Source organism: Sebastes fasciatus, chromosome 3 (genome assembly GCF_043250625.1).
Source record: "Sebastes fasciatus isolate fSebFas1 chromosome 3, fSebFas1.pri, whole genome shotgun sequence".
In the NCBI taxonomy this organism is placed as follows: Eukaryota; Metazoa; Chordata; class Actinopteri; order Perciformes; family Sebastidae; genus Sebastes; species Sebastes fasciatus.
Window position 1 is genome coordinate 33,244,025 of NC_133797.1, and position 19,185 is coordinate 33,263,209.

The 19,185-nt window shown below is 40.6% G+C and overlaps 1 protein-coding gene across 3 annotated transcripts in view; it reads left to right on the forward strand.

The window, feature by feature from the left end:
• rhbdl3 (rhomboid, veinlet-like 3 (Drosophila)) overlaps nt 1–19,185 on the forward strand; it is a 70,846-nt gene that overhangs the window by 43,436 nt on the left and 8,225 nt on the right. For all 3 annotated transcript variants that reach the window (XM_074630466.1, XM_074630465.1, XM_074630467.1), the window contains 3 exons: nt 5,306–5,530; nt 6,645–6,793; nt 13,066–13,178. In XM_074630466.1, the coding sequence (XP_074486567.1) occupies nt 5,306–5,530; nt 6,645–6,793; nt 13,066–13,178 (487 nt within the window). The remainder of the gene's footprint in view (nt 1–5,305; nt 5,531–6,644; nt 6,794–13,065; nt 13,179–19,185) is intronic.

Consider the following 19,185-nt stretch of genomic DNA (forward strand, 5'->3'; position numbering starts at 1 on the left):
ACGTCAACCTGCTGCGCCGCGTCGTGCCGCATTGCGCTGTGAAGCTTTGAATACCTACGAATATTTCTCACCGGAGCTTCGAAGCCCAAAAATTGCTATTTTATTTTATAAACCAAACTAGTAATAGAATAAATGGGGGAAAAAAACTTGATTGAGTACTAAAATGAAAGGTCAAAGGCTGTACAACCATTAAACAAACAATAATAACTGAAGTTCAGGCCCTGAAAGTGTCCACCTCTGTTTCAGGAGCTTTGACATTCAAGGCTAAATGTCAAGGATTTCTGCACATATCAACTCACGCTTCTGTGAAAAAGCTTGTACATATGATATGAATATTTCAAGGAATGTAAGGTATGTAAAGACGACATAAAGGACCTTCTAAAGGGCAGGCATTACTGGTTTCTAATATAAAGATCGAAGAGGTCAAAGCCAATATGGGAGCTTGAGAAAGAGTTATAATTCTTCCAACAATTTAATTGTCAGTGCCTAGTCTCTGTTGGTGCATCTCTCCAGCTCTTCTGCCTTTACAGAAGGAAGGAAAGTAGATGGAAAGAAAAAGGCCAGGACAGACAGAGACAAACTGTGAGGGGTTTATTTGTTGCGCCATCTCCCCTTCACACCGCAGCTCCTCCATCAGTGTGATTGTCAGTAATTGCCTGCTCACTGCTTCGTCACAGTCTGCGTTCAAATCACCGCTCACTACCTCTCTATACCTCTTCCTCCCTCCATCTTCTCTCACTCTGTACCTTCTCCCTCGATCTCTCTTCCTTCGCATCAGTGCCTTTCTCCTTCTTCTTCTTTCTTTCCATCCATCTCCTCCTCCTGTCTGACTCTCTCTCATAAAACGCACTGCGACTCTTCTTGGTAGAAGCTGGCTCAGTAATGTGTTTACACTTCCTAAAATATCTACAAACAGGTTGAACCGTTCTGTTTTCCCCCCAGTGGGATGAAATTGTGGAATGATCATGATGGATTTGTGCCGGTGCTTACAGATGCACTCGTATATATATATATATATATATATATATATATATATATGCTGTGTGTGTGCTTAATACAGTTATATTTTGCTTGAGATCCTGTTTTTCATGGTTTGGGCTTCTTAGTTCCAAGGAAGCGAAATCTTAATGCTGATGTTTTAGACACTAGTTTGCTTCCAATCGTGGCAACAGTTTGGGGATTACCCTTTACGGTTTTAACACACAAAGTACCAACGCAGAGGGCAGAAAAAGTGAACCTGGGGGCGCCCTGGTAGCCGAGGGGGTTGAGGGCAACAATGAACCGCAATGTCCCTGGTTCGAGTCTGGCTGGGGACTCTTTGTTGCATGTTGTTCCCCATCTGTCCTTGCCTTCATTCGCTGTCATCTCTCTCCTGTCAACTGTCTAACAAAGGCAGGAGATGCCAAAGAATCCTCAAAAAAAGAAGTTGGACCTGGTTCAACTTTCACCACAACATAATACAGCGTGGGGGGGCTGCACGGTGGTGCAGTGGTTAGCGCTCTCTCCTCACAGCGAGATGGTTCTGGGTTTGAACTCTGTGTTGGCATGTATTTTCTTCTTCTTTGGCTTCCTCCCACAGTCCAAAGACATGCACATTAGGTTAACTGTTGACCTTAAATTTCCCGTAGGTGTGAATGTGACCGTGAATGGTTGTCTGTCTCTGTGTGTCAGTCCTGTGATTGCCTGGCAACCTGTCCAGGGCGTACCCGCCTCTCGCCCAATATCAGCTAGTATTGGCTCCAGCACCCCAACAAACCTGCAGAGAATAAGCGGTTAGGTTAAGCACATGGATGTAGAGCTGCAACAATTAATTGATTAGTTGTAAACTATTAATACTAATACTTATCGGTTTGAGTATTCCAGATTCCAGCGTCTTAAATGTGAATGTTTTCTAGTTTCTTTACTCCTCTATGACAGCAAACTGAATATCTTTGAGTTGTGGACAAAACAAGACATTTGAGGACGTCATCTTGGGCTTTGGGAAACACTGATGGACATTTTTCACCATTTTCTGACATTTTATAGACCAAACAACTAATAATCGTTTGTTGCAGCCCTAGATGGAGGGATAATACACCGTTATCCGGCAAAGAGCCGTGTTGGCCAAATACGTCCAAGTACACATTCCTGGTAGATTGCTTTACAGAGTGAATGCCATATTTTTAATGTTTACCTGCCGATTGTTGCAGCAGACAATAAAACTATTGTAACTCATGGACCTATTACTAAAACTGGAATCCCTGGATTGTATTTCACTGTCCTACCGGTATCTGACACAACACGCCTCCATCAACGCTGCATTTTTTAATTACATTTTTTTGGTCCCTCATTTCCTCATCTTCCTCTACTTCCTTCTTCCATCTGTCCTCCTCCGTCTCCTTCTCATTCCATCTGTCTCTCCCTCTCTCTGCGTCTCGATTATGTCTCTCTCGCCTGTCCCTCTCCTCTGACTACATTTTCCATTGATCAAACAGTGAAATTGTCTCTCGCTGGCCGAACACCCATTTGTCCCCTTCACCTCTTCCCTCTCCTGTTGCCAGTGGGTAAACAGACAGAACGTCATTCTTTCTTTTGTGTCCTACAAAGAGGAGAGGAATTGCAGTCACTTCACACGAAGAATTGACTGTCTTTATGGAGCATGGCTGCCGGGGGGGAGGTCTGGGTGTGTGTGTATGTGTGTGTGTGTGTGTGCACTCTCTTTGCGGTCTAGAAGTGGCCATGGTAACCCGTAATCATTTTCCCACAGTTCTCTGTGCCTAACATAAAGGCTGAAATAATTGGCTTTTTTTCTTAAGTTTATCTCCAAACGGTGATCCATGCAGAGACACTAAAGTCTCATTAAACAGTGCCAGGAGAACCGTCAGCCAACTGTTCATTCATACAGAGATTTTTATTGATATTCTGATTTTACATCTGTCGTCTTATCGCTATTTTATTCTAACTGTGTTTTCTTTTTCAAACTCAGTCAAATTAAATGGATTGTACCTTGGTATTCACAGAGAAGTATGTCCACTATCTTCAAACGAAAATGTTCCTTATTTCTGTCAGTGTTTGTATTTGAATAAACATCAATCGCAGCTTCAATACACAGGCGACGCTTTAAAGTTCTAGCTTTAGAAGTTGTAGCTTTAGAAGTCCCTTTTTTATCATACTTTTAATGCCGATAGCCACATCACATTTATCTACAGTATTTTGCCAATCTCTGCCCTTGCTGAAAACGATATCGCTCACCCGTGTCGCCTTAAAATAACATCTGCTAGCTGACACATCTGAGCTTCCTGCAATCCTAGAGACACAAACACAGTAGTAGGGTTGAGTTATGGAGTGTGACATATACAGAGCAAGAGTAAAAGAAAGAGACTGTGGGAGTGAAGTGGGACAGGAGCCATTGCATCGTCATGGAGAACGTTATAAAAACACACAGCCAGTGTAATAAAAGGCACAAAGCTTATGGAGACAGACAGTGTTTTGTTTAGGCACAAAGTTGAGGCTGCCAAAAAGATCTGTTTCACATCAATGCAAAGAAATGCGAAATGTTTTTTGATTGTATTAACTGCTCTTAAAAGGGACGAGCTCAAACCCTTAACATCATTGACTTTCTCTTAATTGATTGATTAATTGCCGTTCTTGGGTTTATTATAAATATTAGTAGCAGTTTCATTGTTCCCCCTATAAATATGTTTAGTCTCATATTAATTCCTATAGGTGTTTCCCAAACTTTTTCCTCAGGACCCTCTTTTTAAAAATGACAAACCATGGCGACCCAATTCACAATAGGCCTCATCTATAAATATTGAGAAGAGCGAATTTGTGCATAAAAGAACGTTCCTGACTATTTTTTACTGCTATTTCCTCGAACAACCTTGAACAACCATTTCGAAGAGATACACGTTTGATAAATCACAACTTTGTTTTATGTTTGTGTTATTGAAAACCTGTTAAATACTTTATAAAAGAGACCAAATAAATGCATTTAGGTAGCGTTAACAGGATCTCGTTCTTTATATTTCATCTCATCAGTGAAACAAACAGAATGTACGCTAGCCTTTCATATTATATTCAATGTTATAAGTAGGCTAAAATTATCAGAACTGTATGAACATTCAGGCTTCCTCGCGTGGCTTCCTCGTGTGTACTGCAGATATAAAGTTAAATAAGATAAAAGACGAAGGTAGAAATTCTGCAAAATTTATGTGGCGACCCTAATAAAATCTCCTGCGACCCACCTGTGGTCCCCGACCCAGTCTTTGGGCATCACTGCTATAGTGTGTGTAATATCAAATGTAAAGATTTATTCAGTATATACATGCGTATACCTACAATATATTCTGACTTTTCTCACCCGCTTGTACTGAAAATGGCTAAAACAGGCTACCACTGTATGTGATAAAGCTTTTGATCCTTCTACATCCTAGATGGTGCCCTCAGATGAAGGTGAAATTTCATTGTATGACGAGTACGTTTTCAACCCTTGTGTTTGGAGTGAGGAATAATCGCACACGCTCTTATTATTTCTGCCTCTAAAAGTCAAGGACATGTTTCTGCCTCTCAATCAGAGTATCATACTCTATCTGAACTATAATTGACCTCTTGGTCCGGCGGAGGTCCATGAATAATTTTAACTTGAGATAAAGGAAAAACATCCCTCACATCTTCTCTGTGGACTATATTCAGTGGCTTGTGTGTGTATGTTCAATTGAAAATGTGTGCATGTGTGTGTTTTGACTGCACAGTATATGTGAGTGTGTTTGAAACTGAGAAGCCTTGAAAAATGTGACACCCGTGCTATAAAAACGATCGCACTAAATCAAAATAGATGGCAGCGCTTTTGAAATGAGAGCAGAAAAAGTCATTTTGTCAGGTTTTTTAAAATAAAACGATAGTGACTGACTGGTGGGATCTTCTCTGAATGATGAACTACTTGTGAGGTCCCCGCCCATCAAAACTGAACAGATATGTCTGAGAGGGATTGAGAGAGGGGTTTGGTGGTTGCTAGGTGATGATTCAGGCATTCTGTTGCCATGGCGAGGTGGGAGGGGTCCGTCAGCATGCTTGACTGAGGAGGATTGGTGTGTGTGTTTGTGTGTAGCCTGTACCACGAGCGTTGTACATCAAGTAGCTGTGAATATACTTAACAAAATAAAGCACCTTGAAGTGTTCACATGTTAAATAAAACAAGGTGGTCATTAATGTAAAAATATGCTGAACCACTGATAGTAAAGCTCTTATCCCTCCTCCCTCTGTCTTCCTCCTCTCTCTGCCTCCCTCTGTCTCCTCTTCCTCCCTTCCTTCCTTCTTCCTCCAGATGAGTAACAAGCGCTCCAACAGTTTCCGGAGGGCCATCTTGCAGGGGAGCAGGCAGCTAAAAGGCTGCAATCTGAGAGATGAGGCAGGCTTGGGGCTGTCTCAACGGCTGGTCCGGCACGTCGCCTACGAGACGCTGCCCCGAGAGGTCGACCGCAAGTGGTACTTTGACAGCTACACCTACTGTCCCCCACCCTGGCTCATTCTGGCTATCACCATCGCTGAGGTAAATTGTTTCGGAGCGTGAGCCCAACATGTTCTATAACCTCTGTTATTAAAGGTATGCTGCAGAGTTTTTGACCACTTGCGGCGCTATGGAGCTATGTTTTGATAACAGGCCTATACACAAACCATAAACTGGGTATGACTGTAAAGCTGAAACTCTTGTGGATCCAATGAGCCCAATTGTATTCATGTGTGATGATGTTAACCCCCATAGTAGCCATATCATTGTAGTGAGACCATTTTTGAATGACCTCATTATATAAAATGACCTGTGGTGACCTCTAGGATAATCACAGCCTCATGAAACCTTTACAGCCACAAACTACAGACCTAGAGCATTCAGAGGATGGATGGCTTTCCTAGCTAGATTGACAATAAGGGGGTTTCTGAGCAGTTTCCAGAACAGAAGTGCTCTCCGTCCAGTCGCTGCAAAATGCAATTCTTGCAGAAATCTCCAAACGTCAAAAGTTTTTGATACCAAATCACAGCATGGCTTTTTCCATGGTGTTCCTCAAGGGTCCTGGTGACTTAATGTGGTCTTTGGAGGGATTATTGATCATTTTTATCAATTCTCAAGTGGTAAAAAATTGTTAAATTTAGCACCAAATCTGTGTAACAAATGGTATCAACTCTAAAATTGCTGCAACAACTTATGAGACATAATAGAGCATGTGAATGACCATCATATACTTCTATCATAATGTTCTAAACCCTTATACACTTTCACAATGTATTTTAACTAATTAATTAATTCATGTTCATTTCTGATTTATGACTAGAACAACTTGACACAGAGCTGAGCTGCATCTCAAATTAATCTTCAGGTTCCCAGCTTTCAGATGATGTACACCACTTTTATGTGACATCTACTGTTGACCTGCTATCTCCCCCTAAAGACCCCCTGTACCCCTCTAAAAAAGACAAAAATGTGGGTCTCTTAGGGTAATGTAATTTGACTGATAACTCTTGAAAGATAAATAGAAGGATTAAGTGTTAAGTTTGTGTTCAACTTTCATTTAATTACCAGAGCAATTTGTTCTGGTTCATGATGCAGAGCACTATTTCATCATGGTGTGTATACTGATACCACTGTTTATCCATCTGTGTTCCCCCAGGTGGCCGTGTTCATGTACTATGGGTTCCAGCTGGAGCGCTTGGTCCTGCAGGTATCCAGCCCGTCCTTCCTAAAGAGCCCTTTACCTTACCACCCCCAGCTACGAGCCCAGGCCTGGAGGTACCTCAGCTACATCTTCATGCACACCGGGTGAGTTCACATCTCGCTATTTTCTAGTATTAGAAAGCCTCAATGACTTTACATGACGTGAACTCATCCACTTGAATGTGTTCACGTCAGTCGTGTGATCAGGGGATCGCGTGTGACTATCATGGGGTGGAAATAATACACTGATAGTTGAACTCAAACTAGAGGTACTGCATATCTGCGATGCCTCCGGTGGTTTGGGTTTATGTTATTTTGAAGCATTCGGTGAGTCAGAGCTTGTTACATAACGATTTCATTAACAAAAATACTTAGTGCAATCAATTTCTAGTGAAACACACCAACTGAAAGCCATTAAATCCTTTTCAATCATGAAGGAAAGATGCACAGAAGGAAGAGGAGATGAGGGATTGTGAGTTGGATAAGTCTCGCAATTCTCAGTGAATTCACTGTATGTGAAGTGACAAAACAAATAAGCAAGTGACAAATACACCTAAAGTATCATGGTCTTAAACAAGCGATGATTATTGGATTATTGGTGTGATGTGTATATACTGCGATGTGATGAGTGCGGGGACATTTGTCTCCATAATGACTCTCTTCTACCAAAACAAACCACTAAATACTAACTTGACAGATTGAATTTAATAAAACCTGCAATTATACTTCTTCAGCATCCTCTCCTCTCCTCTCCTCTCCTCTCCTCTCCTCTCCTCTCCTCTCCTCTCCTCTCCTCTCCCACTACAAGCACCACGGACTATTTTATTTTCGGTGCAGGCCAGATCATCCAGGTTTAATTAACCTTCTGGGTAAATGTAGTCTAGAAGAACTAATAAAATGGTAATTTAATTAGGAGAACTTGGAGGTGCCGCAGAGAGACTGTAGGGATGACAGTGTGTGGTTAACAGATGAAGTAGAAGGGATGAATGGAGGGAGGAGGGATGTTGTACACAGGAACATATTGAAATGATTTAGGTCCTCAGGGGAAGTAGCTGTATAAAAGAGCCTGTGGGAATCATCCTTTGTCTACCAATGTGTCCAATTATATGTGGTAATGGTTTCTAAACAGCTTCCTGATAGTAAAATCTCATTCCTTGTGGTATTGTAGTAATAGTGAGACGCCCACCACTCTGTACACGTTCTGAGCCAAGATGGTGAGGATGCAGTAAATGAACACACTGATATGACGATGACCTTGATGATTGTAATTCTCTAAATTGCAATAGCGCATCCTTTTGTTGAATAATTTTGAGTGCATTTAGAGGGCTTCATTTCATTTAGTCTACCACATTTTGCAGATTTTTGTTTGAAAGGGTTTTTTGTGTTTAATGCACACAACTTCATAAATATGCAGGGCTGATCAAAAATCGCTTTTAATAATTCAGGGAGTATAAACATTTCATTACTGGTTCATATTGGATCCTTTGGGGGCAGAGGCACAGAAGAACATTGGTCGTTATATGCTGGCTGACTGAATCAGTTCAGCTCATTTGCTAAAGCTGATATGGAGCCGCTGGGAGAGACCTTCATTAGGAGGCACATCAAGACACACTTCTCAAAGTCTCTGTATTCAAAATCGTTAGAGCTGCAACGATTAATCGATTAAATGAATCGCCAACCCTTTCGATAATCAATTTATCAGTTTGAGTCATTTTTTATAGAGTTGTTTCAATACTGAAACCAGTATCAGGAATGTATCCGATACTACCTAAAATTTGGGGATCGGGTATCGGTAAGTACGCCAGTCTGTGCACTAATCCAATACCATAATTTATTAACCAAGAAAAAAATCTACTTGTTTAACTGGAAATTAATTCTTCTTCGCTGCTCCAAAATAGTAGCCTTCACTTGCCAGATGATCCGGGAACTCTATCACACGGCAGTCGAGCCATTTTGGCTTCATGCGCCACTGAGCAACTCTCATAGCAATGAACGGGAGCTCACCTCCAACGCTGTATCCAGTTCTCTTTATACATCAATGGTTTCTTTATTTAGTTATAATTTACTGAAGAGTGACGGAAAACATTGGTACAAGGATGGAGTGACTTTTAACAAAGGTCACGGACAGGAATAAAAGCAGGACTCTGTGTACACAATGATCCACCAGTACAGACAATACTGTGCTGTTTACCGCTCAGTACCCACTGCTTATAATCATTAACAGTGACAATGTCTTTTGGAAAGCTTTTGTGACTGATACCACTGCTATATTTCGCTTTCTTTCTCTCTCTCTCTCTCCCTCACACACATCTGCAAACCATGTAATCCTATCAACAGCTCAGTAGGACTGATCCTTCCCAATTCTCAACACTAAAACAGAGTGTAAATATTGGCCCCAAAACATCCCTCAGTAGAGCGTTATGCAGACTTTCTCTCTCACTCTGTGTCACACACCACACAAAAAACTGTGTGTCAGTAGCAGCTGTGAAAACTTCGGGAAGATTAGCTTCCCGCAAGATTAATCCATGACTTTATAAACATTTTGCAGCAAGATATTTGGTAACATTTCATTTTACAGGTCTGCAAATTTCATGGTAATTAGGTGATAATTAGCAAGTAACCTATTTGAAATTTCTTTGGAATTACTGCCAAATTACCCCAATATTTACCTCAAAATGTATCAAAAACTACTTTATTATAAACAATATTTAATAATTATATGCTAAAATAGCATATATCGCTAAAATTGGGGCTCTTAGTCTTGAGAAGCGGCTGTTCGCTGCTCTTTATCAGAGGTGGAAAACCAAAACTAATAGAAGACACTTCTGATCAGACACAAATCTCACCATTGTGCGACTTATTGTCTACACAAATGTAACCTGGTAGCTAATGTCATGATTCAGGGAGTTTTTTAAGACATTTCAAATAAGTTATTTGCTAATTATTATCTATTTATCAGCAGACATGGAAATTAAGTATATCAATTAACTTTGTATTCTTTTCCTGGAAATGTATTAAATACATTACCAGCTATTGGGAAATAGTGGAATATAATTATTAAATAATGTTAATAATAAAGACATTTTCGATACATTTTGAGGTAAATATTGGGGTAATTTGGCAGTAATTCCAAAGAAATTTCAAATAGGTTACTTGCTAATAATCACCTCATTACCATGAAATTTGCGGACCTTTAAAATGAAGAGTTACCAAAGATTTCTTTCCAGTTGCATTCGTCCTTCTTCTGTCCACCTCTGATTATCATGAAAAGAGTGGCCTACAATAATAAATGTGAGTGCAACACTATCTTTTCATCAGTTTGATGCCGCTGAGACAAAAAAAATAAGTTTCACTGAGTTCAGTGTTTAAATTGTGCAGTAAAGTTAACTAACAGTAAAAGTTCAGCTGTAGTTTGGTGAGCCAGTGAAAGATTAAAAAGCGCTTTTGTGGAGCGCCCTGAAAAGACCATGGTCATCTGGACACAATAGGACCTCTCATGGGTATCCACAGATCTGCCTGACAGTGCAGCCCATCCCTCACAGCCTCATTAGCAGTATAGAAATAGATAGCCGCTGTTATCTGGAGTGGAGTTGTCCTTGTGCATTTGGACAGGCCTCTCCCAGCTAATCAATACCCCACATTGTCTCTCTGATCACTGGAACGATCCTCTCTGTCGGCATCGTAGCTGAGGTGGCTGGGTTGTTTCAAACTAAATAGATTATCGGCCTTGTCTTGTTTTTTTCACCCTGTCTGTATTGGGGGGGATTGTGCGTGTGTGCGTGCTTGTTTATTTGTGGGAATGTTTGCATTCGTTTCTAGGATGTAGAAGCTGTTTGTTGAATGACTGCACAGACAGCATTCAGCCGTTCAGTTTGTCAAACTGTCGACTGGGGAAGAAAAAGGGAGAGCCATCTCTCTGTCTCCTGCTTTCATTACTGTCGTCTCTCTTTCAGTATTGTGAAACAGAAATGACAGCATAATTCAGACTGAGACAGAAAACAGACGAGGGGAGTGACTGAAGCGAGTGAGAGACAATGATGAAGATTATGAGAGAGAAGGATTACGCTAGCTGCTGTGACACCCCAAATGTGTCTGTGCTGCTGACTGAGGTTTGGCTGGAAGGACTTTCTAGCCATGAAGGGCACAGTGAGCGTGTGTGTGTGTGTGTGTGTGTGTGTGTGTGTGTGTGTGTGTGTGTGTGTGTGAACAAGCTATCCCGTGCTTATAGTCATCAAACTGAAACACAAGCCGTGAACGGATTTGGGTAAATTTGCAGCAGCCACACACCTCTTTTATCTTTTTGTGTGTCTGTGTGATTGTGTGTGAACACTGTTGGTGTTCATGTGTAATGTTTGAGTGCACTGGAGTGTGTTGATGATTATCTGTTGATGGCCACAAGTGCGGTTTGACGAAGGAGCAGATGTTATGTGTGAGTGTGTCCATGAGCAAGCATAATAATCTGAGGGAGCCGGCAGGTGATAATGTGTTATAATAAAAACTGCACACTCTCAGTGACTGTTCGGAGTCTTGTCATTTTAAATCAGTTTGCCACGGACATAAATATATCTGTGGCAAACTGAGTATTTGCTTAAGGATTTCCTCTATTATTGTTTTGGTTATTTGTCAAAGGATTAGTGTTTTTTATACTTGTGCCAATCATCAAGGTCACTCTTTACTTTTTCTCTATTTCTAATCAAGTCTGCACAGTCAGTGTAGCTTGAGATGTCAGTGTAGTTTGAGATGTCTTTATAGTTTGAGATGTCTTTATTTGCTGCCAGTGTGGAAAACAACTCCCATCGCAGTAACATAAACCCAGAATTAGATTTTGTCACAGTTTCTGTTTTATCATTGTATGGTGTCAGAATTGAGTGTGTATCCTGTCGATCATCTGACACCTCACCCGCGGGAGGAAATGGAAGCACGTTGCTCGTTCAAGAGTTTATTATCACATCCATGTCTTCACATTTGGAGCATTTTAATGGCAGGAGAAATAAGTTCTTTCCAAGCTGCAAGTTTGTCTAAAAATCTAGATAAGGGCATCATGGATTGAAAATGATTGGAAAAGTGTATTCGTAGACAGACGTAAAAGCCACTAGGTAAGCATTGGTGTGTTTAGTTTGTTTTGCACTAAATCTGATTCCAGCTTCTTAAATGTGAATATTTTCTGGTTTCTTTACTCCTCTATGACATAAACTGAATATCTTTGAGTTGTGGACAAAACAAGACATTTTAGGACGTCATCTTTGGCTTTAAGAAACACTGATCAACATTTTTTCACCATTTTCTGACGCCTTATAGACCAAACAATTAATCGATTAATCGAGAAAATAATCAATAGGTAAATTGACAATATAAATACTCATTAGTTGCAGCCCTATTTTGCAGCGTTAGAAGCCACAATATAAACAGTAACAGTTGCATTAAACCACTACTAAACAGCATACAAACAGCAATTTGATTTTTGTTGATACTCAATAGCTGCACACGCACATGCATGAACCAAATCCTGCCAACAGCTCAGCAACGCTGATCCTTCCCAATTCTCAAAACCAAAACAGAGTGTAAATATTTATTATGCAGACTCGCCCACTCTCAATCTCTCTCTCTCTTTCTTTTTCTCATTTAAAGTATCAAGGAATACATATATAAATGTTTCTTTTAAGCGTAGCAGGGATGATTTTCTCAAACTATAAACTCATTTTATCTTCTGTTCTGGTATCTACACATGCAGACACTTAGATTAATTGTCTGCATTGATTAACTGAAAATGAAGCAGCAACATTTGTGATAACCAATTATTCATTTCATTTGTTGAATTAAGCAAAAATGTCAATTTATTTTTTGTCCCAACTTCTCGAATTTGAAAATATGCTGCTTTTTGTGTGTTAAGTATTACTGTTTTTAACATCTTTGGAAACAAGATATTTTAAAATGTCAGCTTTGGCTCTCAGAACTAGAGTATAGGGACTATTTCTTCAGTAAAAAGACGCTCTAATGACAAACGTTCACTGCATGATCTGTGGTCTATTCAGAGTAACTGGTACTGATACTCAACTGGTATTTTTCTGTTTTATTATTAAGGTACATCAGTTCATGTTATTCACTAAATTAAATAATATTTTGTTTATTTCAGACTCATTTAGCCCTTAATGGTTAATAAGAATATTATCAGTATCAACACGAACACCAAATCACTTTGTCTCTGCTTCACTTTTCATATCATCATTACATTTATGTTATTATTGTGGCTCATTTTCTGGGGTCATGATTAAATATTGATTTAATTTTAACACGGGCTCTCTCTGACTCTATATATGTGTGTGTGTGTGTGTGTGTGTGTGTGTGTGTGTGTGTGTGTGTGTGTGTGTGTTTTACAGGATTGAACACCTGAGCCTGAACATGGCCATGCAGCTGCTGGTGGGAGTCCCTCTAGAAATGGTCCACGGAGCCCTGCGCATTGGACTGGTCTACGTGTGTGGTGTGCTGGCAGGTGGGCATGTGGTTTCACACACACACACACACACACACACACACACACACACACACACACACACACACACACACACACACACACACACGCACACGCACACACACACACACATGCAACAATTGCAATCTCATTCCTTCTCCATTCACTGCATACATTTCCCTCCTTTTCTACACACTCACTCTACACACACATGCAGAGTTTTGCCTTTCAGCTCCACCGTTGTTCCATCTGCTGGTTGTATGTTTTTCATGCATTCAACGGCCTATCAGGTTGCAGAGAGTGTGCTGGTGGTACTGGTCAATGAGAAAATGTAGCGTATGTGTGTGTCCAGGACAGATGGCCTTGTGTTTCTGTTTTCCTACCAGACGTGGTGGGATGTAGGGGGTTGTCAGTGCCCCGTCAAAGCCCCCTGTATCCCCCTACGGTCATGTACAATAGGGCACAGCAGAGAGGGTCATCTCAAATGGAGCTCAATCAGAAGAACACACACATACACACACACACAGTGATAATGGAATAGGAAGGGGGAGTGTGTGATGAAAGGATGAAGAGGGAGAAGAGACGGAGGAGGGGAGATGAATTCATAAGTGTTAATAAGCCTGAGAGGGTTTGGAGAGGGGGACCAGGATATGAGAAACATGGAGATGGGAGACGAGTGGAGGTGGGTGAGATTTAGGAGGAACCGAGCGAGCAGCTACAAATGAGAAAAAAACACAGACATGCAGCTTTGAACGAAATGTCACCGCTCCCTTCCTACTTCCCTATCAAGCTCAGGTACTGGTGCAATTTCAGTGTTCAGCTCTGTTCAGCTGAGACCGTAAGTCGGTATTTCTGTATGTGTGTGTATGTGTGTGAGATCACAAGATCTGTTTTTCTTTGCTGAATCAGTACAGACTAACAAAGTCACCCACTCCACAATGTGTTGGTTTCCTTCCCCAAAACAAACATTTTAGGCATTTAAAAAAAACCAAAAAAAATGGTTTTGGTGCTCAGGAGTGACACTTTTAGCTACGAGCATAGATTGTATATAAGAAGTGGACGTAGTCACACATGTGACGTCAACCATTGGTTTGTGGACTGCCGTTTTGAAGCCTCGAGTTCGGCATTTTGCCTGTCTTCTTTTTGGTTTTTGGCTGTCGCTATCTTGGTTATGGCTAAGTACAACCGAACGCTGAATAAGACATTTTTAGGCGACCAAAAAGGTTATAACTAACTTTCATGAACTGAAAACACACTGTGAAAGGGTTAAAGTTTTAAGACAAAAAACATGGACAACTCCCAGACCGGACAACACCATGGTAGCGACCTGTCAATCACAAGGTAGCCACGCCCTAAAGCATACCTTGCTTTATGGTCTATCTGACTCTAAATGGGACCATAATTTACTAAATGAACATCATGCTGTATTGAAGAAGACTTGAAACTAGAGATTGAGATCATAAACTCATGTTTACAATGTTTACTGAGGTAATAAATCAATTGAGAAGTAGGCTCATTTTCTCATAGACCTCTATACAATCAGACTTCTTTTTGCAACCAGAGGAGTCGCCCCCTGCTGGCTGTTAGAAAGAATGCAAGTTTAAGGCACTTCAGCATTGGCTTCACTTTACAGACCCAGAGTTTCCCACTAGCTACGAGATAGCTGGAGTGGAATTATTGGGCTACTGTTTGTGATAAGTGTTTAAAGATTTTGGGGGATGGAAACATGATTCCTTGTAGCAGTGAGTATGTGTGTGTGTGTGTGTGTTATTGAAAGAGGAGAGAGGATTGTGGGATATTAATTGCAGCCAGCGTGATTTTGTTTAATATTCATGAAAATGATGTATTAAATCTCTCTCTCCATCTCTGAGTGTCCATCTGTGTGTGTGTGTGTGTGTGTGTGTGTGTGTGTGTGTGTGTGTGTGTGTGTGTGTGTGTGTGTGTGTGTGTGTGTGTGTGTGAGAGCGCAGAGGGGTCAGTGACAAACACCCTGGGGATAGCAGCTGTGGTGGCCTGTAGTATTAACCTCGCATTGAAATGAGGAGGAAACGCGCCATAAATCACACGCACTTATGTACGCACACAGACAGATCAACACACACACACAAACACACACACACACACACACACACACACACACACACGTCTGCTGTTTTAATTAGATATCGACCACCGGAGGAAGAGGGGAGGCACGCTCTGGTTGTGTTTGGCTGTGATGTTTGGGTTTGTTATGTCTGACTGGGCTTCTTTTTTTTTTATTTTGTCAGCAGAAGGACTTTAGCCAAAGTCACAATCCTCAGAATATTCAGCATTTAGCAACAAGTGGATGGATGTGATAAGATGCTACTTGTTTATCATTGTATTTGTGGCATTTATGCATTCATGTTTTATAGGATGCAGTTTTATGTCTGATCATGACTTATTTCATTGGATAGTAAACAATGGAGAGAGATAGGAAAATTATTATTTAACGCCCAGTGAAGTTTATTCTTCAAAATGTATTGTTATCTTTTATTATTATAATTTTTGATGGTTAAGTTTATTTTTCGGCTGTAAAATAATATCCTGCCCACAGGGTTGTTAATAACCGAATTTGAGAGATCACTGACAAAAGTGTTTGCTCAAAGGAAGAATCAATATCAGCTTACTCAGTGCATCATTTTTTAAAATGATTAATTCGTTCCATACGTTCAAACATAATTCAGTGTGTGCATTTCTTACATGTGCTTTATTGTTTAATGCCATTTCAGCAGCTTGGCTTAATCCTTGAGCATTTTCGACGGGCTGCAACTAACCAATATTTTTTATTGTTGATTATTTTCCCGATTAACTGATTAGTTGTTTGGTCTATAAAATGTCAGAAAATGGTGAAAAATGTGGATCAATGTTTCCCAAAGCCCAAGATGACGTCCTCAAATGTCTTGTTTTGTCCGCAACTCAAAGATATTCAGTTTACTGTCATAGAGGAGTAAAGAAACCAGAAAATATTCACATTTAAGAGGCTGCAGAATTTTTTCTTTTAATTACTCAAATCGATTAATCGATTATCAAAACAGTTGGCGATTCATTGGAAAGGTTACAACTAATTGATTAATCGATGCAGATCTAATTTCAAATTATTTTTTCTAATCAGTTAAAGTGCAGACTTTAAATTTGCTACACAGTGACACTGCTAGATTGTGTGGAGAATCACAACAACCAATAGTGAACAGAGAGGGGCTCAGCTGGCGCACACAGGGGTCAATGAAGAGGTCAGAGGTCAAGTAATGACTCAGAGAGAGGTCGATGGCCCTCTAGGGCCAACACAAACTCTGACACTTTAATGGAAACAATGGACTTGCATGCAAACACACGAGTATTCACTTATGGACAGCAGACAAGGACGTAGACACAAAAACAACAACACAGAGTGCACAAAGAGCATACGGTGCAGCAAAGAACAAGTGTACAACAACAGAGGATCAGACATGTAGACAAGAAAGGGAAATCACACAAAGTCAAACAACTCCAGACTCAACTATCGGCTCACGACTTTGTAGATTCAGTCATCTCAACATGCAGCCGAACTGTTGACTTTTTTAATTATGAGTGCTGATGTGCGTTATTATTATTCCCCCTCGTGTTCCCGGCTCTTTCTCTGCAGTTTGGATGAACAGCCAAGATAAATGAGATGCCACTTTGGACTCTAAAAACTACAGGCCTCCTGGGGCCTGCTGAGGGACTAAGAGAGACTGTGTCCTTGTCTCTGTGTGTGTGTGTGTGTGTGTGTGTGTGTGTGTTTGTGTGTGTGCGTGTGTGTGTGTGTGTGTGTGTGTGTGTGTGTGTGTGTGTGTGTGTGTGTGTGCGCGCATGGAGCCAAACTAAAATAATGTTATCAAACCAAGGTAATTACAGGGATGGAGGTCATCCTGCCCAGACACACTTCCTAAACACAGGAACTAGAGAGGTGGAGGTGTCCCAAACCAGGTGTTTGAGTGTCTGCATGACCGTGTTTCAGTGTGTGTGTGTGTGTGTTTGAAGAGGAAGGAAGTAATGTAGGGTGCTTTCAAAGGGTGTAACCTAGGGAGTGGCAATCTTTGTGCATATTACCGCTCGCTTTTATTATGTAGGGTCATAATTCAAATTGATGCTTGATTTAATAATAATAAAATATTTCAAATTAATTAAAGCCGTTCCATAATTCTTAATATTAAAATCTATTTTTTTTTTTATTTGAGAATTAATTCAGAATCATTTTTCCTGTTAGAGAGAGGAAAACTGTGTATATGCTTCTGTGAGCAGGTGTGGGTGTGTATTTGTGTGTGTAATCATTCAGCTGCTTAGATTACTCTGCAGTGTTTAATGACCTGGTGAGTCAGATGCTGTTATTACACCACCTCACAGTGCTGCCATTATGGTTCACACACCTGAGGGGCCACATATTAGGCAAAGAAGGAGCCCCTATTTGGTTCTAAATGTCACCTGCTTTTGAAAAGTCCTTTCATTTCACATGCCACATATTCCTTTAAGCAGGGTCAGAAGCCAGCACACTGATTTGGAACACAGTTTTTGTTATCGATGAGAATTTTTTAAATAACTTCAGTGCAGTTTTGAAGGCTTATCAAACACAAAGACGCCACACGACGGTTTACAGCAAAATTAGCACAGTGCCACAAGCTGCACACTACAAGGTTATCTACCTGGTGTGGAGAATTGAGCTTATTTGATTGGCCAACAGTGCCAAATCAGGAAAAACTGTAACACAATCCTCTGGGTCTGAAAAATGAAGCCAATGCTGAAGTGCCTTAAACTTGCATTCTTTCTAATAGCCAGCAGGGGGCGACTCCTCTGGTTGCAAAAAGAAGTCTGATTGTATAGAAGTCTATGAGAAAATGAGCCTACTTCTCACTTGATTTATTACCTCAGTAAACATTGTAAACATGAGTTTATGGTCTCGCTAGTTTCAAGTCTTCTTCAATACAGCATGATGTTCATTTCGTAATTTATGGTCCCATTTAGAGTCAAATAGACCATAAAGCAGGGTACACTTTAGGGCGTGGCTGCCTTGTAATTGATAGGTCGCTACGACACCGTTCTCCAGTCTGGGAGTTGATGTGTTTTCGTCTTACAACTTTAACCCTTTCACAGAGTGTTTTCAGTTCATGAAAGTTAATTGTAACATTTTGGTTGCGTGAAATGTTTTATTCAGTGTTCGGTTGTACTTAGCTCCACCCTCTCGTGTCACTTCTGGTTGCCAAAAACCAATATGACAACGTCCAAAATGCCGAAATAGAGGCTTCAAAATGGCAGTCCACAATCCAATGGGTGACGTCACGGTGACTACGTCCACTTCTTACATACAGTTTATGATTATAGGACACATTGCAAGATGAAATAGGTTAATTCTTTCTGAAATCAACAAGGTTTATACAATATACATTCTCTCCACATCTCTTTAGTCCCTCAGGACCGTCCACTCTGTGTCCCCATTCCTCATCTAGAAACAGTGGCAAAACAGCATGCAACCTTTTTTTTTATTGCAATAGAGGTTACTGCAACGAACAACATGATGTGGTGTGTGTATTCTAACAAAACAGTTCCCAGGTAAATATGCAATCTTTTCAGTGTTTGCAGTGTTTCATTGTCCAAATACAATACTGTAAAAATGTAATATAAGAGCAAAACTCTCTAAACAAACTGACAGAATGAGGCCACTGTAAGGACGCACGCATCAAAGGAATTCACTTGTTTTTGTAGCATGTCTGGATGTGTGTATGTGTGTGTAGTATACTGCATGTGTTTTTGTTATTCTATGCACATCTGTATGGTGTGTGGCTGCATATTTTCTTATGCTTGTGTGTGTGGACTAGTGTATGTTTTCTTTCACCTCATGCTGTGCCAACTCCCATAAATAGCACCATGATTGAGATGCCGTGGCTTATCCCATCATCCCTCCTTATGGTGATTTGATATCTATGAACTCCAGAGCCCTCTCTGTACAGTTTGCCTACTGTATAGTGTAGCTTGCTCTGTGGTTGTGTGTGTGTGT